Raw genomic sequence first — 23,692 nt, 5'->3', positions numbered from 1 at the left:
ATCATGGAGGCAGTTTCCCCTATACTGTTCTTGTGGTAGTGTATAAGTCTCATGAGGTCTGATGGTTTTATAAGGGATTTCCTCTTTGACTTGGCTCTCATTTTCTCTTGCCTGCTGCCATGTAAGACTTTCACCTTCTGCCATGATTATGAGGCCTCCTCAATCATGTGGAACTATGTGTCCATTAAACCTCTTTTTCTTTATAAATTACTTAGTCTTGGGTATGTCTTAATCAGCAGTGTGAAGATAGACTAATACACTACTACAGTGCCAACAGTAGCATAAATGATATCACGTGAAATATACTGACTCATTTGCCATACATCAGCACTAACTTGAGCCTTATATGCACATTATTCTATTGTGTTTATTCTTTACAGCACTCCTATGAAGAAGATACTATTCTTCATTATGGAGATAAGGAAACTGAGCCCAGGGTCACAGAAAAGTAATGACAAATCTAGGTCTCAAACTGAGGCCTCTATATTTTAAGACCTTGTTCTTAACTACTATGTCATATTGTCTACTGAACTTCCAGATATAAGTTGTATACCATTGGTACAGTTTTTGGGGAAATGTTTCAGAATAATATCAAAGACACTGGTCATTTCAATGAAAAAAAAATTCATGCAGTTATTGAACATTTCTTTTCTCTGGGTTCAACTTTGCATTACTGTGATGATGCACATCTTTATCACACTCTGGATCCCCTGAGTTTGCAATCCATTGAGAGCATCAAGGTAAACTCACTGGGGACAGTAATGGATAATTAAAGGCATTACTTGATTTGACACTTGTTTTTATGGGAAGCGCTTTAGGAGTTCAGAGAAGAGAGAAGGAAAAGATGGACTGGTGACATATTTTGGAGGTGGAACCCTCAGGACTTACTGATGGATGGATGTGAGGAGAAAGGGGAAAGGAAGAGTCAAGGATTCATCCTATTTTTTTTCTCATTTTTTGGCTTTAATAAAAATATAAATGATGGTATTCTTTACCAAGATATAGAAAGATAATGCAGAAGCAACTTTGGGAATGTATTCAGTTACTACAGTCAGAAAATGCAGTAATTCTTGACTCCTTCCTCCCTCTGACTCCGTAACATCAAATCCACCTTCACTCATTGATAGCACTGCTACAGTCCTTAACCCTTGGCCTCTTTCTTCTGCACACTTCACACCTAATCCATCAGGGTGTGAAGGTCAAGGTCAAGGTTTGAAGGTGGCTGTACCTTCAAAATATATCCAAAATCTAAGCTTTCTTTACCAGCTCCATTCCATTATCCTCTTCACTTAGCTGACTTACTGCAATAACCTCTTTCTGGCTTCTATGCTTCCCTCCCCATACTTTCAACCCATAGTTAACAACACAGTAACCCTACAACAATACAGTAGGCAGCAGTAAAAATGATTCTTTGAAAACCTAAGTCATCTCACATCCCTCCTCTGCTCACTATTCTCCAATGGTTTCCATTTCACTCAGAGTAAAAACTATTACTGTGGCCAATAATGTAGACCCTAATACCTCTCTGAACTTGTTCCCTGCAACTCTCATTTTGGTTCTCTCTGCCCCATCCATTATGACCTTCTTGCTGTTCTCATAATATCCCAAGCAAGCAACCATCTTCAGAATCTTTACACTGGTTTTTCCCTTGACCTGGTATATTCTTCCCCTAGGTTTCAAAATGGCTAAATTCCTTCCTTTCCTCATTCTTTGTTCAAATGTCACATGAGTGAGGTCTGCCCCGACCACCCTATTTAAAACTGCAACCTTCATACCATAATTTTGGTATAGTATCATAACATTGAATTTATTTATTTATTGTTTATATATTTGTATATATATATATTTATATATTTAATAAATATATATATTTGTGTATATGTTTGTTATATATATAATTTTGGTATATATACCATAAAATTAAATTTATTTATTTATTGTGTATTATTGGTCTCCTCCTGTTAGAATGTAAGCTTGAGAAAGGTACAGAAGTCTTGGCAGGACGTAGGAGGGTGCAGAAGGGACTGTTTTACTCACTGCTCTTTTCTCACTCAGAACAGTACCTCAAGCATAGTAAGCACTCGGTGAATACTGGCGGTATAAATAAACATCATTCTAAAGAATTCAGACTTTATTCTAATGACAACTGAAGAGCTATCACAAGTGACAGACTCATAACTATGTTTCAGAAAGACTTCTATAGTTACAACGCAAGAGCAAGATTAGAGGGGGAAAGATTAGAGGCAAGAAGCCAATTAGGAAGTTGTGCAGCAATCCAGATGAGTAAACAAAAAATACAGCAAAAGCCAGAGCAGGAAGAGGGAACAGGGAGACATTTGTTAATGCAGAGTTAGTCTTTGTATCCATGAAGTCATTCTAACTAGCGAATGTGAAATGCTGGGGACACACCTACATCTGTACACAGATCTTGTCAATACTGATGCATACACATTTTTCTCCCATGGCCTTACAAAACCTGCCAACTGTATTTGCTTCAAGACGCTTAAAGAGAATGTCATGTTAGCGGACAACAGTTGTTTCTCAAGAGAGTCTACAAGAAAACTGGAAGAAAAGCTCAGAAATGCAACTCCACAAAAATCAGATTCAGTTTTGGAAAGATCTTGGGCCTCTGGTGGTCAATTCGGGTTTGTATTGTGGCTGTCCTACTGATAACTGCAAGGTTTTGATCAGGTTACCTTACCATTCTCAGCCTATTTCTTCATCAATAAAACGAACATAAGAACACTGAATGTTCTTATGCTGTGAAGACCAAATGAAATACCAAATCTTAAGGGGCCTAAAAGTATTCAGTATATAATAAGTACTCAGTATTAACGTCTATTTTTCCAGGAGGCAGTAGTGATTGTACTATCTATTTTTATGTCTTACAATAAATTATAATGATCAGTTCTGTATCCAACCTTTTTACTTGATGATGAACTACTGGAGTGACATATTCTTGCCTGGCCCGGTGTAATCACCCAGGAAATCTCTGTCACATGATGGAAGGAGTGAATGAATGAAGGGATGAAATCATTATCTCCATAGCCTGTAGTACACTGTGCACACTGCAAGTTATTCATACACCCATTTATAGCAGAATGGCTTCCATAAGTGACTTCCTGAGGCTAGTCCCAGTCTTCAAAATGAAGCAGGGAGCAGATAGACACTCACAATGTGTGCATCCTAAAATCCCAAGAGCACATAGCAACTTGTGGCATTGTAACTTTGTGACTTAATCCAAGCCCAATTGTTCCAGAAAGCCAATGCCACCATAGCAGTGGCTTAGGAACTTGTCTTAGCCTTCTTTATCTAATGCCATCCCCAATAAAAATGGCTCCATGTGAGGCAAAGAGGACTACTTGGAAAGGGTGATGGCCGAGGTCCAGTTGGAAACAGGATTTGGTATCTTGATGCAGGAACTGCATGGGGTCAGTGTTCTGTGGATAAAGTCTGGGCAAAGGCAATGCTTTTTTGCACAACTATTCTATAAAGAATATTGGCAAGCACGAGACAAGCCTTGATGCATGATGAAACTAAAATCAATCATCCTTGGGAAGGGAGCATGTGCTTTTCTAAGAAGTAAATATCAAAAAAAATATCAAAAGATCCTGTCCTATTTCTTTTCCTTCATCCTGAGGATAACCAGACTTAGAATGAAATACTTGCTTTGTAATAGAAGATCTGTATTTAATTGTAAAAATGAGACAAAATATCTTTTTTTCAAATCTATGGTTTATATATATTTTTCATTTCTTTTCCTTTTCTTTTTTAATTCTTCTTTCCTCTCCTTTGCTTTCTTTTTTCTGTCTTTTCTCATTTCCCATCTCTTCTGCCTTAGTGGGTGTATGTATGACTGTGTGGCATTGTTGATACCGTAAACAATGTACTACTGGAGCAGACACTCTCAGATGTGGCTTATTAAAGAAGTACATATGCAACAAGGAACAAAAAAGATGCAGCTTTCTCTTATCATTTCCTATGTGACAACAATGTGTTTTAAAACCAGAGACTGTAATTTACAAGAGAATAAACAAGAATTAGTCAATGGTAATGAAAGGTGAGTAGTAAATAAACCATATTAAAAGGCCATCGATGGTGGGTGAGGAGTCTCTCCAGCTGTGATTGCTACCTTCACCTAAGTATAAAATACAGATACTGACTGTATCTATAAGAATAGTCAGAGGACTTTTGAGAGTATTAATGAAATAATACATGAAAAGTTCTTAGAATTAAGATTGGAAACAAGCCGTCAAAATAACATCAGGCATTGTAATTATGGCTGTCATTCAAAGTTTAACAGAATTATGTGTATAAATCCCTCTAACAGAAAAAAATCCAGAAAGCTACAATTATTATAATTTATACTACCATCATGATAATATTTTTTTATCTGTTTTATAACTGGCATCTCTCTCTTTGCATGTCCTCTTTGGACTAATGATGGACAATGTAATTTGCTCTTAATTTTGCTCCATTGTGCCAGATTTTGGATTTCCTAAGATTTCACTCTCTGTAAACTATGAGTCAATCAAGCCGCTTGCTTCTGTCCAATGAAACTAAGTTGCCCAAAATGGAGCTTCTAATGAAGCTTGACAGGTTGATGGTGCAATACGAATGAAACAGATAAAAGCTAACAATTCCCATGACTGCTGTCAAAAACCACAGTGGAATATTATGATTTGTTGGTGATAGCAATGAAGAGGTCCCATTTTTTATTTAAATTCAGGCTTATGAAATAGGTATAACCAATTTTTGTCCACAAAGATATGTCATAACATTTGGGATAAGATGGGTTATATACATGGCAGTGGAGGAAACTTTGAGCCAATGCTGGGGAAAATATTTCTGACTGATAGGGATGTTCGACGTGTATATCAAGCCCTTAAAAACCTACTAATGGACAAGTTCGTGAACAATGCATTCTGCACAAATAATTGGTTTACTGGATCGTTTCCCTTATTAGAAAAATCTTCTCGTTTGTGTCGTCTATGAGTTCTGAGTCTACTATACCATGATCGGAGGTTTAAAAGGGCTATATTTCAGTCATGGGTCCTCAATGTGCCACAAAAAGAGAAAGAATATTTAACTTAAAAGTTGTCCAGGAAGAGCTGGGGGGGGGGAGGGGCCAAAATGGCCCACTAGAAGCAGCAGCAATCGGAGACTCCCATTGAAAAGAACTGTAACAGCTTGCGAATCCTGCAGCAGCAGCGGATGTATCCAGGTTCTGTCATCAGAACTGACTAGTCGGCTGGTGTGACCCATGAGAGGAAGGAAGAGCTGTGTGGTGTGGTGGCCAACCTGAGAGCCACATGGGTCAGGGGAGTCCCCAGCCCCCAGCTAAGGGAAGCAGAGTGAATGTGCTATCCAGCCTGAGAAACCATGCTTTTTCTAGGGAACTGTGAAACACACGCATCGGAAGGTCCCACTCATGAGCCCATGCCACCAGGGCCTAGGGTTCCCAACCACAGAGCCACACAGATTCCCAACAACCACTCAGCTAGAATCTGCTTAAGCCTGCTGAGCTCCCGAGAGGCGGCCAGCACCACAGCTGAGGCTGCCTGCTATCTAAGCCATTTGAGCTCCTTGGGGCAGGGGCGGGAGCCAACACTGGAACTGATAGCTGCATAACACACTAAGTTCCCAGAGTCGGGGAAGGGTAGCAGCCATCTCTATAGCTTCAGGCCATGCTTTTCCCCTTTAGGAGCCAGCGAGGCTGGATGGCTTGGTCCCAAGAGGTATTCTCCACAGCCCAACACACCAGCTGTGGCAGACTGCGGCCAGAGAGCCTCTTCAGGCCTGATCCTGACCCATCCCTCCTCACTGGGTGAGGCCTCCCCGCAGGAACTCCAACAACTCCAGCCAGAACTCTGATCTCCTTGGGCCTGAACCCCTAGGGGGAGGGGTGGCCGCAGTCTCCACAAAATTAGTCTTTCCTCCTGCTAGTTCTGAGGAATCTGGGCAGCTCAGACAAGCAGGCTCTACCTGCTTGTACACCCCCTCCACCAAAGGACACTCAAAGTGCCTGTTAAATGGGGGTCCTGCTCCCCTTGTGCACCACTGGGTAAGACACTTCAACAGGAGTTGTCAGACACCCTATACAGAAGCGTTCCTACTGGCATCAGGTTAGTGCCCCTTGAGGTCAGAGATCCCAGAGGAAAGAGCAGGCACCCATCTTTGCCATTCTCCAGACTCCTCGAGTGACATTTCCAGGCACAGGAGTGAACCACATCAACAGGGCCTGAAGGGAAACCTCAGCAAATCACAGCAACCCTACAGAAGAGACACCTGACCATTAAAAGAAAAACAGAAAGGAACAACAGCATCAACAAAAAAAGAGTCCCCACAAAAACCCCATCCAAGGGTTAGCAGCCTCAAAGATCGAAATGAGACAAACTCATGAAGATGAGAAAGAAGCAACAAAAAAACACTGAAAACCCAAAAGGCCAGAGTGCCTGTTCTCCTCCAAATGATCACAACGCCTCTCCAGCAAGGGCGCAGAACTGGACAGGGGATGCGATTGACAAGCTGACAGAAGTAGGCTTCAGAAGGTGGGTAGTAACAAACTCCACTGAGCTAAAGGAGCATGTGCTAACCCAATGCAAAAAGCTAAGAACCTTGGTAATAGGTTACAGAAGCTGCTAACTAGAATAACCTGTTTAGAGAGAAACACAAATGACCTGGTGGAGCTGAAAAACACAACATGAGAACTGTGTGAAGCATACACAAGTATTGATAGCTGAATGCACCAAGCAGAAGAAAGGATATCATAATTTGAAGACCATCTTGCTGAAATGAGGCATGCACACAGTATTAGAGAAAAAAGAATAAAAAGGAATGAACAAAACCTCCGCAAAATATGAAACAATATAAAAAGACCAAACTTATAATTGATTGGAATACCTGAAAGAGATAGGGAGAATGGAACCAAGTTGGAAAACACACTTCAGGATATTATCCAGGAGAACTTCCCCAACCTAGTAAGACAGGCTGACATTCAAATTCAGGAAATACAGAGAACACCACTAAGATACTCTAAGAGAAGACTGACCCCAAGACACATAATCCTCAGATTCTCCAAGGTGGAAATGAAGAAAAAAATGTCAAGGGCAGCCAGAGAGAAAGGCCAGATCACCTACAAAGGGAAGGCCATCAGACTAACAGCATATTTCTCTGCAGAATCCCTACAAGCCAGAAGAGAGTGAGAGCCAACATTCAACATTCGTAAAGAAAAGAATTTTCAACCCCAATTTCATATCCAGACAAATTAAGCTTGATAAGTGAAGGAGAAATAAAATTCATTCCAGACAAGCAAATGCTAAGAGATTTTGTCACCACCTGGCCTGTCTTGCCAGAGCTCTTATAGGGAGCACTAAATATGGAAAGGAAAAACTGGTACCAGCTACTGCAAAAACACACCAAAACATGAAGACCAATTCAATGACACTGTGAAGAAACTGAATTAACTTGTGTGCCAAATAATCATATAACATCATGATGACAGGATCAAATTCATATATAACAATATCATCCTTAAATGTAAGTGGGCTAAATGACCCAATTAAAAGACACAGACTGACAAATTGGATAAGGAGTCAAGACCCATCAATGTGCTGTATTCAGGAGACTCATCTCACATGCAAAGACACACATAGGTGCAAAATAAAGGGATGGAGGAAAATTTACCAAGCAAATGGAAAGCCAAAAAAAGTAGGGGTTTCAAACTTAGTCTCTGATAAAACAGACTTTAAACCAACGAAGATCAAAAAAGACAAAGAAGGGCATGACATAATGGTAAAGGGATGAATTCCACAAGAAGAGCTAACTATCCTAAATATATATGCACCCAATACAGGAACACCCAGATTCAAAAAACAAGTTCTCAGAGACTACAAAGAGACTTAGACTCCCAAACAATAATAGTGGGAGACTTTAACACCCCACTGTCAATATTAGACAGATTAACAATATAGAAAATTAACAAAAATATTCAGGACTTGAACTAAGCTCTGAATTAAGTGGACCTAACAAACATCTACAGAACTCTCCACCCCAAATCATCAGACTACATTGTTCTCAGTGCTACATGGCACTTATTCTAAAACCAACCACATAATTGGAAGTAAAACACTCCTCAACAAACGCAAAAGAAGTGAAATCATAACAAACAGTCTCTCAGAACACAGTACAATCAAATTAGAACTCAGTATTAAGAAACTAACTCAAAACCACATAACTACATAAAAAATTGAACAATCTGCACCTGAATGACTCCTGGGTAGATAATAAAGTTAAGGCAGAAATAAAGAAGTTCTTTGAAACCAGTGAGAACAAAGAGACCACATATCAGAATCTCTAGGACACAGCTAAAGCAGTATTAAGAGGAAAATTTATAGCACTAAATGCCCACATCAGAAAGCTAGAAAGATCTCAAATCGACACCCTAACATCACAATTAAAAGAGCTAGAGAAGTAAGAGCAAACAAATCCAAAAGCTAGCAGAAGGCAAACTAAGATCAGGGCAGAACTGAAAGAAATAAAGACATGAAAAACCCTTCAAAAAAAAAATCAATGAATCCAGAAGCTGGTTTTTTTCTTTAACAAAATTAACAAAATATACAGCTAGCTAGATTAATAAAGAAGAAAAGAGAGAAGAATCAAATAGGCACAAAAATGATAAAGGGGATATCACCACTGACCCACAGAGATACAAACTGCCATCAGAGAATGCTACAAACACCTCTATGCAAATAAACTAGAAAATCTAGAATGAATGGATAAATTGCTGGACACAGACACCTTCCCAAGACTAAACCAGGAAGAAGTCAGTTCACTGCAACCTATGCCCCTTGGGTTCAAGTGATTCTCCTGTCTCAGCCTCCCAAGTAGCTGAGATTACAGGTGCCCACCATCATGCCTGGTTAATTTTTGTATTTTTAGTAGAGATGTGGTTTCACCATGTTTGCTAGGCTGGCCTTGAACCCAGACCTCAGGTGATCCACCCACCCTGGCCTCCCAAAGTGCTGGGATTAAAGGCATGAGCCACCGTGCCCAGGAGAGCCCTTGTCTTTAAGGAGCTGAGTGTTCTAGGAAAGAGGATTAGTAACCAATAAGAATAGCAGAGTGTGCTAGGAGCTGGAGTTGGATCTTAAAGGACAAGTAAAATTATTGAGGTGGTAGAGAACTTCCCAAGCAGGGAAAGAAGCATGTATATAAAGGGATAGAGAAGTGAAATGGCAGGAGGCATGGAGAAGCTGTGAGGAAGGCAATCTAGTGTAAAGAGCAGGCACATGTGTGGGACTGGAGGAGATAGACCATGAAGTGTATAATGTAGCCAGAAGATTATCTGAGCCACGTCTCGAGGGCTACGGGGAAAATTGAAGGATTTGGGCTGGGGACTAACATGCCATTTTCACAAAGTAGAATATCTCTCATCATCCTGAGAAAAATGGATTGGGGTGAGGAGAAATCAGGTGAGAAGAAGGGCTGGTTATCACTGCCTCACACATGCTACACCTGTATAACAGGTTAGGCTGTGCACTAAGAGGATGTTAACCCCGACTCAGGGGTCTGCAAATCCTCCAGACCCTGGGTATATGGGCCATGGACTCATCAATGGCATAAAAACATCCATGACCCTACTGAGAAAGTGTCAACTTACCAATTTTCCAGTAACGCTCTGACCACCTTCATTCAGCCAGAACCCAGGTACCATGGCTGAGAAATAAGGCCCCCAGACCCCTGGTACAAAAATTGGGTCTTTGCTGATCTGGAAAGAAACACAGAAAATAATGTGAAAATATTGTCTTTCAGGGGCAGGGGGAGAGTTCTCCTCCTAACTAATATTTCTATGACCATGGAATTAGGCTTCTTACTGAATGACTTTTATGGTGGGGAAGTCGCTCTCTCCAAAGAAAGGCATGGCTCCTTTTTTTAGAAACTTTCCTGATAATTCATTTAAATGTCAAGGTGATAAAAATGATCATTTTGGAAAGAAACTGATAAGATGTTTCCTTGCTGGCTCCCTCGCTATGGCAGAGATTGCAAAAGTGGTCCCCATTCTCCACTCTTCCTGGGTCAATACCATTTGCAATGAGACTTTGCAGCTCCTCACATTGGGAGGTGGGTCTCTCTCCCTACCTCATGAATCTATGCCAGTGTTGTGGCTTGTTTTGCCAAGAGAATGAGGTAGATGTGACACTGGGCCAGTTTTCTGGCCTCAAGAGGCCTGTGTGCTTCTATGCTGTCTTTCACTCCTCAAACTTGGCCACAAGAACATGCCCTGACAAGGATGCTGGGTGACAAGAGATGTGCAACAGAGCTGAGTCTGTTCCGCTGTCTCAGGTATTGTCCCAGATATATGAAAGAATCCAGGCAACACCAGCAAATCTTCCTAGGTGACCAGCATTGACTAGCCCAGATCATCAGAATCACCTAGCCAACCAACAGACTTGTGAGCAAAAATAAATGTCTACTGTTGTTTGTCACTAAGGTTTTGTATTTGTCTGCAACTTAGCATTTGGAAGATAATAATAACTGATATATTTTTTTCCTTTTACAAACATGGACTGCTACCTAATAGCAATCCTCTTCCCAATGGGTGCTGGGACACAAAGATGAATAAGAGTTCTTACCTTCAAGAAACTCCCATCTAGTGGAGGAACTATACAAATAAATAGACAAATAGAATATGGCATGGCCCATGAGATGGCAAAGATAAAATACAGAATATTGTGGATGGGCACAGAGGGTGGGGAATGTGCTGAAGATTATACAAAGACAGAGGCCATAGTTTAACTATATACCCCAAGGTCAACTGCCCAGAGTCAAGTGGTGAAACTTAAGTCATTCTGCTTTCCCTGAGTTGCTAGCTCTAATCATAAACAAAGCACAAAACATAAGTTTTATGTCCCTGTCAGCATGATTTGATGAAATTAAAACTTAAGCTTTAGGTCCTTGTCAGCATGATTCAGGGAAATTAAATCAATCAGCTATAGACAAATCAGTTTAACAGTCCTATTTGCCCTAAAAAAAAAAAAAAAAGCTAACACGTAACAGCCAATTACTAAAAAGGTCAAAATATTTTCTCCTTAATGCTTCATAAACTGCACTGTAGCTGACATAAGGTGAGCTTCTTACCACTTGAATTCTTGCTGAGGGCAAGCTGTACTTTTTGTTAGTAAACTTCCAAATTTTCCCTAACTTGTTCTCATTTTATTTTTGACAAGTGGAATGGTACAGCAGTGGCTTGTTAGAGAAAGGGACATAAGCTAAGTTTGAAAAGACTAGTGGGATTTTGGTAGATGAAGTGAAATAAGCATTTCAGGTAGAGGGAAGAGCTTGAACAAAGCCATGTCGGTAAGATAGGTGTTCTCAGTAATCAAGATAGTGCAATGTTTTCTTTTCTTTCCTTTTCTGTAACAGACCATAGCAGGCCCTTCAACTGTAAGGAAACTATATAAAGAGATGAACTAGAACAGGTGGGGATAGACCATGTGTTCACTCATCTGCAATGGTATGTGCTTCTCATGTATTCAGCAATAAGGAATGCTGAAGTCACATTTATGGTCGCAGAAATGTTTTGCTAGAGGGTAGGGAAGAAAAGAGAGTTGGGTATACAAGGTGTATTCCAGCAGGTTTTGAGGTTGGGCAGATAATCCATTCATTTATATATTTCACAAATATTTACTCAGCCCTTACTATGTGCTTGGTAACGTGCTAGGCCCAGAGGATACAGAAGTTATGACCAGCATTTTAGCATGGGGACAGATCTTATTTAATTGTCTTGATCTCAGCTACCCTGGTTCTCTTTTTACTAAACTAGTGACTCCTCAAATCAGTAGGATTCCCAACTCCAAAATGGGAAGGAGGTGAAGGAAGGCAAAAAACAAAAACAGTGTAACACTGTCAAATTTAAATTTTGTCAAATTAGGACAAATCTTCACAATGAGCATTTTAACATCTAAAATAGGAAGAATAATCTCAGGGAGAAAAAAGATAGGCTTTCATAAGAAAAGTAAGTTCAGCTTACATTAACACATACATTCATTTCTTTACTGGTTCAACAGATGTTTCCTGAGTTCCTAGTCCAGGTCTGTGCCAAGTACAGAGATAAATGGTAAACAAGAGCACAGTCCCTGTCCTCATAAAGCAACCAGTCTTGAGAGGGAAGCAGACCAGGGTGACCAATTACACAGGTTTGGCCAGGACTCTCCCAGTTTCAGCACTGAAACTCTTGCCTTCTGGAAAACCCCTCAGTCTCAGCCAAACTGGGACAATTGGCTACCCGAAGACAAACATTAATCAAATCATTACACGGATATGTAATTACCAACTGTGAGAAGTAAATAAGGGAAAGCCAAAAGGTATTATGCGAGCATACAAGTGAGGTGCCTAATTCAGTCTAGGTGACAGGGAATGCTTCTCCGAGGAAATGACATATGAATTAATATGTAAAACATGCATGGAAATTATGCAGGTAGGTGAGTGTAAGTGTGGTGTGTATATGAGAGAGAATGCACGCGTAAGCTATGGAGAATGTTCCAGCCACAAGGAGTGCATACTAACTGGTACTTTTTTCACCACTCTGCCTTTCTTTGCCCTGTGAAAATTTTATCACATGCCAATTCTAGAAGTTTATTATTCTAAGTTCCAGAGCTTCTTTGGGGTGAATGAGGCAGTCCATATTCATTCACTCCGTTTATGCCCACTTAGGACCCAGGGTTTGCAAAGGTAGAGCCCAGGGTTTGCACAGGTACAGCCAAAGCCAAGTCATCTCTTTCTGTGTCCGCACCCTCTTGCTTCCAGAACCCCCGGCCCAATTTGACAGATTAGTCCCCGAGTGGTTGTGTAAGTTGTCCATGGTGAGTACGTGAATGAGCACAGTGGGATCTGAACTGAGGCAGATGTTGATCTCAAACTCTATGATAATGCTCTTTACTTGTATACATACAGTGCTTAGGAAGGATACACATCATCTCCCTTCTTCCTACCCCCTGTCTCACAATTTGGGACATCAGCTGCAGCAAGACTTCATTAGAAGATTGTGGTTTTGCTGCTCAGAAATGTCAGAGGATAGATTTGCTTGGCTCTGTCCAGGGAGAAAGTTTTGAGCTGATCTCTGTGCCCACTCATCTGGAATATCACACGCTTCTCTTCAGACATCCTGTGTAAAGCAAGGACATAAAGAGTACTTCTAATCACTCTCAACCCTGTGTTCTTAGAGGAATCTAGGAATAGTTTGTTTTGAGAGAGAGAGAAAGAGAATGTACATTTGTGCACTTATGTGGTGTTTAATCCTTTGCAACAAACCAAAATATTTAAAAATCTTTTTGTGAAAGCTCCTTCTGTGCTGATGGCTATCTTGGCCTAGAGGCTGCTCCATGACCAAAGGGAAGCTCATTGTACAACATTGATGACAGGTGTCCTTATAGGATACTGACTTCCCAGTAATAACGGTGCTGTTGGCAGCAACAACAATAGCTAAGACTTACTGTATACTTAGTAAAGGCCTGATTCTAAGCATATTACAGGTATTAAATCACTTAATCGTCACAATAACGCTAAAGGAAAATTCTGTAATTATTCCTATTGTACAGATATGTAAACTGAGGCAGAGAATTAAATAACATGCACAACGTTACAAAAGCTGAAAGCAGTCAGGCATCAGGCTCTATATTTGTCTCTGCCAAGTTATGGTCTTATTTTTAGGCTACAATTACTTTTTTGAGTCTTTCATCTGTCTTTGAAGAGCATAAAGCAAGGGCCATGAGAGCCAACACAGACTTACTCAAACTGAACATAACTTCCTGGCCTTCATGACAAGTAGGTTAGGGAATCTTCATTTCTAAAAACTTTTGTTAAGTCTTTCCTGATATACCAGTGAACAACAGAGGAGAAAGCATGAGTTGGGACAAAGACCCATTGTGATTCTAGTCCCGACTGTCAAATTCTCAGCCAGCTGATCTTATGCAAGGTAGCCTTTCTGAGCCTCAGTTTCCTTAACTCCAAAATGGAAGGAACAACATGAATGCTGGAGGACTTTTGTGAAGATTAAATAAGCTGTCAGGTCTAAATGGTTTATCATATGTTAAATACCAAATAAATCTTAGCTCTCCTTGAAATGAGGCTTATATGATGGAATTGTCAGGTGACCGGCTGAACAACCATAGGCACAACCATGTATGGGGGTCACTAGATTCCTCCTTGGTCTTATTTTAGTCCATATACTTTATAAGGGAGTAGAAGATGATACAGAAGAAAAGCTTATCATATTCTCAGATGCTAATACTTGGAAGAAAAGCTTGTTATGGGACATATTCAAATCAAGATTCAAAATTACCTTAAAGAGCTAGAACACTAAGCAAAATTAAGAAAACAGGTGACATTTATTTACCTATATAGTTAACAACTTACACTTAAAAGGTATTGGCAGTATTCTCTTTCATAGACTTAGTGGTGGGAATACTGGTGTTCATTTTGGTATTTTGTTTAAACTATACTTAGACATTTGGTGTACTCTTTGTGCCTGATATACATATCATTATAAAAACTTCAAAACAACAAATAAAAACATTTGGTTGCATACTATGGAGCTCAATAAGGCTGTAAAACTACTACTATTACTGCTACTACTAACAATAAAGTGGCATAGTCCCTTTCCTCAAAAAGTTCCTAATCTGACAGGGCAGCCAGGTAGAAATAAAAAATAACAAAACATGCCAAATGCTACAGAAAAGGTAAAAGAGGAGTGTGGTAGGAGCCCAAAGGAAGGAATAACTCACTGCCTGGGAAAAGAGTGAGCATTAACAGAGGTGGCCACTTTGAAGCAAGGCCTTGAACCAGGAGGACATACTTGCTTGGGCAGACAGGGAGGGCAGCCCAGGCAGAAATAGCTGTAAGACAAGGCTCAGAGTCATGAAGCTGTGCGCACATTTTGATTTCGGGAGGGTGGGGGGGTTGGTCCATATAGAGTTCTGCATTTACTTTAAATAAAAGATCATATGGTTTGAAGGATGGGTATAGTTTTACATCAACAGACTCTATTGTTGATAATTATAATAAATCATATAGAAGTAATAAAATAGTTATTTGTATTTTTCATGTGCCACAGATTCTTCTAGGCTCTTCACATATATTATCACATTTAATACTCATGACAACCCAATGAGAGAGGTCCTATTATTGTATGTACTTCACACATGAGGAAATATAAGCTGTAGGAAGTCAAATAGCTGGTAAATAGAAGAGAAGGGTTTTCAGGATCCAAATTGTGATCCAACAACTTATTTCCCTCTCTATAACTAACTCTCCTGAGTTATAAAATCAATTGATTGGACTAGAAATGCTTAATATCTCCTTTGTCTTTGAGGTTTTCTAAGATTGCATGAAGTTGAGTCATTCTAGCCCAGTTGGTCAATCGGAACTCTTCAGCTAGCTATTTCAATGGACTCTGCCCTCACATGGTGGGGGCTTCATGGGATTGTCTTACATGATTGATTAAGTATTTTGTAAATATTTATTAAATGCACAATAAGTTCAAATTACTGTTTTAAACATGAAAAGATATAGAAAGATAGATGCCAGAGCCAATAAGTGATGTATTTCCTGTCCTCCTGAAGTTTATAATCTATAGGGACTTGGAATTCAGTATGGGCTGGGGCATAACTCAGGTATCAAGTGATTTGTAGGTGTACATTTGCATTCAGACTTAGAGTTACCCTGACAGTCCATATAGAGTCAAACACACTCAGCCCATACTATAGTTGAAGACACAGGCACGAAGAGGGTAAGCAAATTGCCCAGGATCATAAAGGTCAGAAATGATGAAGCTGAGCTGGGATTAGAAGCCTCTTTCTATGTGCTTCTGTCTCTCTTTGTGTCCGTGCCCAAGCTGGCTCCATGAGCGCATGCTACTGGCTTAGTTTCATCTAAGGCAATGTGCCCGGCAGCTGAGTTCTCCTGTGGTGACAAAGCCCAGAAGCCTGCTCACACCTCTTCTGGGAGAGATGACTGAGCTCAGAGCGCGGAGCTGCTCCAGCTCCGTTTGTTCTGCCTCCCCTCAATGCCATCACTCCAAGGCTGGCCTAAGCTTCTGGCAGGGGCAGGAGGCAGGCTCCAGGCGCCAGTCGTCCTGGGAGGGAACAGGAGGTTTTGTTTTGAGCGCTTCCAGCCAGGTTGGGAATTTTAGAGGGTAGCCACAGGCATGTGTGGGACTGGGTATTTCCGTGGTGGCTCATCTCTCCCTCCAAATGGACTGTGCTATCGTCTTACTAGAAAAAAAACCATTTATACACAATCCAGCCAACTCCCAAATCACCACATGGTACAAAAAAAAAAAAAAAGCATAGAAAATTTTGTTTATGAATGGGGGCTGTCAGCATTCACCTTTATTTCTGCATTTCTCAGACTGAATTGTAATGTGCTGTTAATGTCTGCTTCTCCTATGACATAGTGAGGAGCCATATCTTATCTTAAAGGCGGGAAACATGGTTTAGTAACATGAGCACAGATTTAGGAGTCAGGCAAACTTGGGTAATTTTGGTTAGGTCATTTGCTGACCTGAGACTCAGTTTCTTTATCTGTCAATTGAGATCATCTTATTGACCACAGAGCTCTGTTTAAGTCCTAGATGGGTTAATGTATATAAAGATCCTAGGACACAGTATACCCTCAAGGCATGCTAAGCCACAGATGGCTTAATTCTGCTCCTTTTTTGAGACAGTGGAAAAGTTTGGTGTTCAAAGAGCTAGGTGCAGGTTCAGTCTCTATGCATTTTTAGCTGTCTCTTTGGTAGGATCTTCCTTCTCTTCCCTCCTGGATTCTCTCCCATGTTCATTTCACTCCCTACACCTCTTAGGATCAGCTCATCCAGTCCTGTGTGTGCAATGAGAATTTTTATCCCACACTCAAGCCTTGCTCCTGAGCTCCACACGGGACCTTTGACCTGGACGGCTGATCCACATGTCTCATTCTGTAGCTCTGGGATGCAGGACATCACGTTATATTTTGGACATGTTGGACGTATCTCTGTCTCAGGATACCATTCATGACTTCCTGATCATTTATCACTCTCATCTGCCCCACAATAGGTCACGATCCTCTGTCAAATATTTCTCAAACATAAGTCTTCCTGTTTCCACCCACTGTCACTACATTAATCCAATCCTTAATTTTTTGCTTGGATTATTACAACGGTGATTAAACTAGATTAAACTGGTTTCCCTGACCCAAACAGTGTCCTCCATCCTGTACTCTCTTAATCCTCACTCAGAATCTTCCATATCTCCACCATAGTGATCTTTCTAATACACAAACCTAATTCTATCATTTCCCTTACTAAAGTCCTGGAGAATCTTGGCACGACATATGAGACTGTCTGATCTGGCTTTTACCTATTTGTCTCATGTAATCCCCTATGTTACCATTTACCAACCCTCTGCCCCCATCATTTTTTATTGCACCAAGCCCATCACAAGCTAGGCCCCAGACTAAGTGAACAACTCGAAATTCCCCAAGTATGTCGTTTTCTTTCTCATCTCTTAGTGTTCATAAATTCCTCTCTCTCTGATTAGTGGGCACTCCCTCTCACCTTCCCCTGGCTAACTTACACATATTTTTTGTTGTTGTTGTAGACTGAGTCTCACTCTATCATCCAGCTGGAGTGCACTGGCATGATCTTGGCTCACTGCAACCTCCACCTCCTGGGTTCAAGTAATTCTCATGTTCAGCCTCCCAAGTAGCTGGGATTACAGGCACCTGCCACCATGCCTAGCTAATTTTTATATTTTTAGTAGAGACAGGGTTTCACCAATGTTGGCCAGGCTGGTCTTGAACTCCTGACCTCAAGGGATCTGCCTGCCTCAGCCTCCCAAAGTGCTGAGATTATAAACATGAGCCACTGTGCCTGGCCACTTATATATATTCTTTTAAAAACATGCATAACCCAGCACTTTGGGAGGCTGAGTCAGGCAGATCATTAGAGGTCAGGAGTTCTGAGACCAGCCTGGCCAACATAGTGAAACCCTGTCTCTATTAAAAATACAAAAATTAGCTGGCTGTGGTGGCACACACCTATAGTCCCAGCTCCTTGGGAGGCTGAGGCAGCAGAATCGTTTGAACCCAGGAGATGGAGGTTGCAGTGAACCAAGATCACGCCACTGCACTCCAGCCTGGGCAACAGGGTAAGACTCCGTCTCAAAAACAAACAAACAAACAAATGAATATAAGATAAAACTTAATGTTATCTCCTCTGAGAAGCCTTCTATAAATCCTGACTTCTATCACAATGCTGGGTTAGGTACTCCTGCCTGCATCTTCTCTTAACTCTGTAATTCCCTATTTGTAGCTTGTCATAACACACTCTGTATGTGTTGTAAGTGTATATCCCTATAAATACATCTGTAATGTGTATTAACAGGTAATGTGTACCTGTTTGTAAATTAAATCACTATACAAATGCAGGGCATGGCTACCATTATCATTAACATGACAATGACACTAGCATTATGAGCAATCATAAGACATAAAACACATCTAGTATTATTTGTAAGCAAGATATGGTTAATAAAGGTCAGGTTTGCCAAATTTCCTCTCCTCTATTTGGGGGTTTCAAAAAGGTTAAGAGTCTTCCCATAAAGTTTGTCCTTCCTAGAAACCCAATCTCTTTACATCAGTCTCAGCAAAACAAGATACACACAAAACCTATCCACAGATACCTCCCAAGGCTTAGCAGTTTGAGTGGGCAGGGAGGGCACTGAGCAAGTCTCTCACCCTACCAAATAGTCCTCAAATTTGGATACGGGGAGGAGCCAAATGTTGCCTGCAATGTCCTGAAGTACTTGCAAAGTATTTTGGATTCCTTAAACCCTGAATTCCTTATGCTTTATCATTCTTGAAACTCGTATGTGATCACAGATAAAATTTAATCCATATGTTTCTCATTCATTTATACTTAATGCACCCAGATTGCTTTGCAAGAGAGAGAGAACAGTCAAAAAAAGTTTGAAGCCTTCCAAAAGTTCCTCCAAATTTTCTCTTTCCTTCAGACAAGAAGGCACACTTAGCCTTCTGTATACAAATGCCTGACTGGCTCCAGTGAGCTCAGACTGGCTTTCAGCTTTGAAACCTCTGAGAGCTACATGCCTTCAAAGATAGAAAATTATATCATGCATCTTTTTCACAACCCAAACAATCTGTGGTGGGTAAACACATATTGGTCTATTCTATGGATCATGCAAGAGAGGAGGAGTGGATGGGGCAGAGTAGGTGCAGGGGAGAGAGCTAACAAGGAGGTAGGGTGCCCCATCTGCACAGTACTAATCAGTTGCAGTCTTAGCTCTGTTGCTCTGAGGTCATGTAGTGAGGTGGATCCTGAGTCAGAACCATATCTTCTATTCCTGTCAAATCCTCCAGGAGTGGGCATAGTACTAATTATGCACAATATGGCATAACCAACGCTCTCTTTTGGTTCTAAACTGGCTGGTAGGAAAACAGTTCCCTCCTGTAGGCTTTAGGGTTCTGTTAAAAGGATGCCTGTGGGCAGTATCCAGCCAAGAGTCTCTGTTGTGTGACTTTGGTCTTTGGAGTGTTCATCTGAATTATGAGACAAATAAGGCCTCTCTTACAGACCTGTAAAGATTAAATGTGGCACAGTCTATTACTAGACTTGGTACAGTGCCGGGTACATTCAGTGATCCAGGGAAATGTAGCCTGTATTAATATCATCACCTCCATACAAGCCAGGGTGAATTTCTTATTTATGGATTGGAGCTTACGTGGGGGTTTAATTTTTTTTTGAAAGACTTGACACTAACTTGACTAGAATTCTGAAGTAGAGTTCAGAGGTTATACTGGCTCTAGAGAAGAGAGAGAAAGAATCAACACAATCACTCAGATGGGTTAATTTCTACTTGTAAGATGTGTCACTAGCCATAAATAAAATTGAGGATTTACCCTGTTTACCACATGTTGTATAAAGGCAAGGACAGCCTTGCTTGATTTCTATCAGAGCACCTTTTAATAAAAGTCAGAATTTCTGTTCATAAGCATCAATCATTGCCTTTTGGAAGTGTTCCCCAATAGAACTCACTCTTGCTTCTCAGGTTTAGCTCAGAGGAATTCAGGATACATCCATACATGTCTAGATCTGAAGAATACTGACCTTCAAAGCACTTTCTCCATTTTTGGCCTGATAGAAAATGAGAAGACTAAACTGAATAGGCAAAAAAACCTCAAAACTCTTCACAGACACATAGGTAGCTCACCTGCTTGGTTGCAAAAGTGTTATGAACTGAGAAGTGTTTGTCAAATATTGGTGGAAATGATGAGGGTGAAGGAATTTAACCCTTTCATCTTCTCTATAACAGACTGGATTGACGAGAGGATTAAGAAACCACATTGGCTGGATGGGAGGAGATCAGCAGAAGAGAACTGAAGAGAGAGGATCTGAAAGCCTACATTCCCGAGCCACCTGATACGTTACCTGGAACACACACAGCAGGGCATGTGCCAGCACATCTGTGACAGGCAGAAATGCTCACAGCCTTTTTCCTGCCAGGTCTGGACTAAGCCTGTGCACCTACCAGAGCTCCATCTGCACAGTACTCATCAGTTGCAGTTTTAGCTCTGTTGCTCTGACATCACGTAGTGAGGTGGATGCTGAGTCAGAACCATATCTTCTATTTCTGTCAAATCCTCCAGGATTGAGCATAGTACTAATTATGAATTAGCTCTCTAATAGAACATAACCAATTCTTCCCATGCCTGGGTCCCTGGGAGCCACTGCAATCAGCAGGGTGACCTATGCCATGAAAGGTGGGCCACCTTCACACACAATCTTCCAGCTAAGATACTAGGCAAGCCTGAGTCACTCCCAGTTTTGATGGAAAAGGAAACTGAGCTTCAGAAAATTAACTTGAGTTCCTTCCTGGGCTTACAAACAGGGAAGAACCAAGACTTAGACCCAAATCTGACTCATGAGTCCATATCCTTCCTAAGACACTTTTTTTTTTTTTTTTTGGAGAAAAGAAAGATTGAAATAAGGAGAAGCAAGGACATAGCAGGCAGACAGCACCTTCTTCCACATTAGGTGTGGAGGCAGCCCAGATCCTTCTGTGCCCTGAATTGAATATATCCCTTGGTAAATACAAGAGATATAATGAGATTTCCTATGTCAGGAAAAAAGAAAAACAAATCACACATTTCAGTGGTATCTTTTCCCTCTTCTCCATATTCAACATTCTCTGACAATAGTAAGTGAGCCTCATGTTAAAGAAAAAAACACTTAAAATTGTTTTTCTATTTAAATGAATTTCTATAAAAGAGAAATGGTTTATAACACTGAGGGAAGGAACACTAAAAAAGAAGAAAGAGCCCTCAGAGGGAAAGTGGATCCAGGAGGGCTTAACCTCTGCCTGTGCTCTATAAAATCACGCTAATATGGAAGGTATGTAAACGCTGCAGAACAATCAGAAACAAATGAAATGGTGGCTACAGAGTAACAGTATTCAGCTGTGGACAACAGCCAGGAGGCAACTTTTGTCATGACCAGATCATAACAAAATGCCTCCGATGCGAAACAGGCCTGATTTTAACCCTTGGAATAGGCTATGTAGGGTATGAAAATGTATCTGGGGCCCATCTGGACTTCCTTAGAAGAAGAAAAAAAGAAAGAAAAGCAACTGTCTGTGAATACATGACATGATGTGGGGTAGAGTCAGTTCTGTGAGAGTGGCTTAAATAGAGACTATATATATATATTATATTTTGCTGTTGTCCAGGCTGGAGTGCAGTGGTGTGATCTCGGCTCACTGTAAACTCTGCCTCCTGGGTTCAAGCAATTCTTCTGCCTCAGCTTCCTGAGTAGCTGAGACTACAGGCACGTGCCACCATGCCTGGCTAATTCTTTGTATTTTTAGTAGAGACGGGGTTTCACCATATTGGCTAGGCTGGTCTCGAACTCCTGACCTGGTGATCTGCCTACCTTGGCCTCCCAAAGTGCTGGGATTACAGGAATGAGCCACTGCACCCAGCCAGATATTGTGTATTATTAATCTGTAACGTATTTAGTTCATAAAGCAACCTGTGCCTATAATAATTGCTCTTATTATTTTGTTTTTTGAAGAAAGGCATTACAAATGAATGCAGCAGGGGAAAAGGGAGGGAAGGCAACTAACATTTGCCAAGCACCTACTATGTGCTGTTTGTGTCATAGATATTATTATCTATAATCTTCATGATAATCTACCATTTCCTTCAATTTATAGGTAAAGAAACCATGGCTCAGAAAAGGTCACAGCCTTGCTTGTTGTCCTTCAGATACGAAGTGTCAGAATGGGGATTTGATCTGGTCTGGTCCCAAAGCCTGTTCCTTCTATACCCAGCTGCCTCTCAGCTACCTGGGAAGAAGGAAAGTCAATGAACATAGGGACATCAGTGGAACCAGCTCTTTCCTTTTCCAGACATTTTAGCTTTTGTTGTGTGTTTACAGAGAGGCGCTCAAGGGTCAGGGCACTGTCCAAGAGTATTTCCAAGAGCTAACCCGAACCCCATTTCTGGAGATTTGTGCACTTTCCTTCTCTCTCTCCACTCATCATGTGGCAATCAGAGACAAGATAAAATGAAACTGGCTACCAGGGTCAGCCTGGCTTCCAGGATGTGTGAATCTGGCAGAACCCTCTGTGTGTTGATAACCTCTGTGCATGGTGTGGGCTTATTTGCCATTGACCTGGCAATTTGAGAATTTGGCTCTCACCTACAGGACAGATGTCAGAGTCAGGGGTAAGAGCTATTTTTCCATTTCACTGGCTTGCTCTCATAGGGTGGTGACTGAGCACTCAGCCTTGGTACGAGGAAGCAGCCCTCCATGCCTAGTGCTGCTTGCTGAGGCTTGGGAGCTGGTAGAACTGATTCCTTGGGTGCCTGGTGCCAGGCAGAAGCAGCATTGGGGCATACCCAGGTCAGGAATCACAGAGTTATGCAGCAAGTTATGAGGCCCTCCTGAATCTTGGCTTCTTCCCGTGTAAAAGACAGACAAGAAAACACCTTTCAGTATATTTGAAAAATTAGAGGCAATTTTAGACAAACCCTACATACTGCCTTCACAGAGTAAATAATCAACATGTGAGAGCTAATTATTTAACTTTCTGTACTCTATTTTTTTTAAGCTAGGAAATGTTTAATCTACCTGTTTCTGAGCTCAGAGTCCAGACTAGTATGGTTAATCCTGGTAAGATACAAACAACAAAGTGCTGGTAGAGGGGAGAGGATGGCTACAAATGCAGCAGATTGGGGTGAAAGAAATCCGGATTTTATTTTTCATGCCAGACCATGAGGGTTGCTGGGTTCAGTCTGTGTACCTAGTGGGTCAATGCAAAAGAGGCATCAGATGGTGGCTGGGCATGTTGGCTCACACCTGTAATCCCAGCACTTTGGGAGGCCAAAGTGGGTGTATCACAAGATTAGGAGTTCAGGACCAGTCTGGCCAACATGGTGAAACCCTATCTCTACTAAAAATATAAAAATAAGCTGGGCATGGTGATGGACACCTATAATCCCAGCTAATCAGGAGGCTGAGGCAGGAGAATTGTTTGAACCCAGGAAGCAGAGGTTGCAGTGAGCTGAGATTGCACCATTGCACTCCAGCCTGGGTGACAAGAGTGAGACTCTGTCTCAAAAAAAAAAAAAAAAAAAA

At 41.1% G+C, this 23,692-nt stretch overlaps 1 protein-coding gene across 13 annotated transcripts in view; it reads right to left on the bottom strand.

The window, feature by feature from the left end:
- Nucleotides 1–23,692, bottom strand: part of FGGY (FGGY carbohydrate kinase domain containing) — a 432,024-nt gene that overhangs the window by 130,453 nt on the left and 277,879 nt on the right. For 12 of the 13 annotated variants that reach the window (XM_017544014.2, XM_037744071.1, XM_037744075.1 and 9 more), the window contains one exon: nucleotides 9,662–9,769. The exons of the other annotated variant lie outside the window; for it this stretch is intronic. In XM_017544014.2, the coding sequence (XP_017399503.1) occupies nucleotides 9,662–9,769 (108 nt within the window). The remainder of the gene's footprint in view (nucleotides 1–9,661; nucleotides 9,770–23,692) is intronic. 13 annotated transcript variants of the gene reach the window in all.

Source organism: Cebus imitator, unplaced genomic scaffold (assembly GCF_001604975.1).
Source record: "Cebus imitator isolate Cc_AM_T3 unplaced genomic scaffold, Cebus_imitator-1.0 Scaffold163, whole genome shotgun sequence".
Taxonomy (NCBI): Eukaryota; Metazoa; Chordata; class Mammalia; order Primates; family Cebidae; genus Cebus; species Cebus imitator.
The sequence above is the reverse complement of the archived record's forward strand: the minus strand, read 5'-3'. Positions and strand labels throughout refer to the sequence as shown.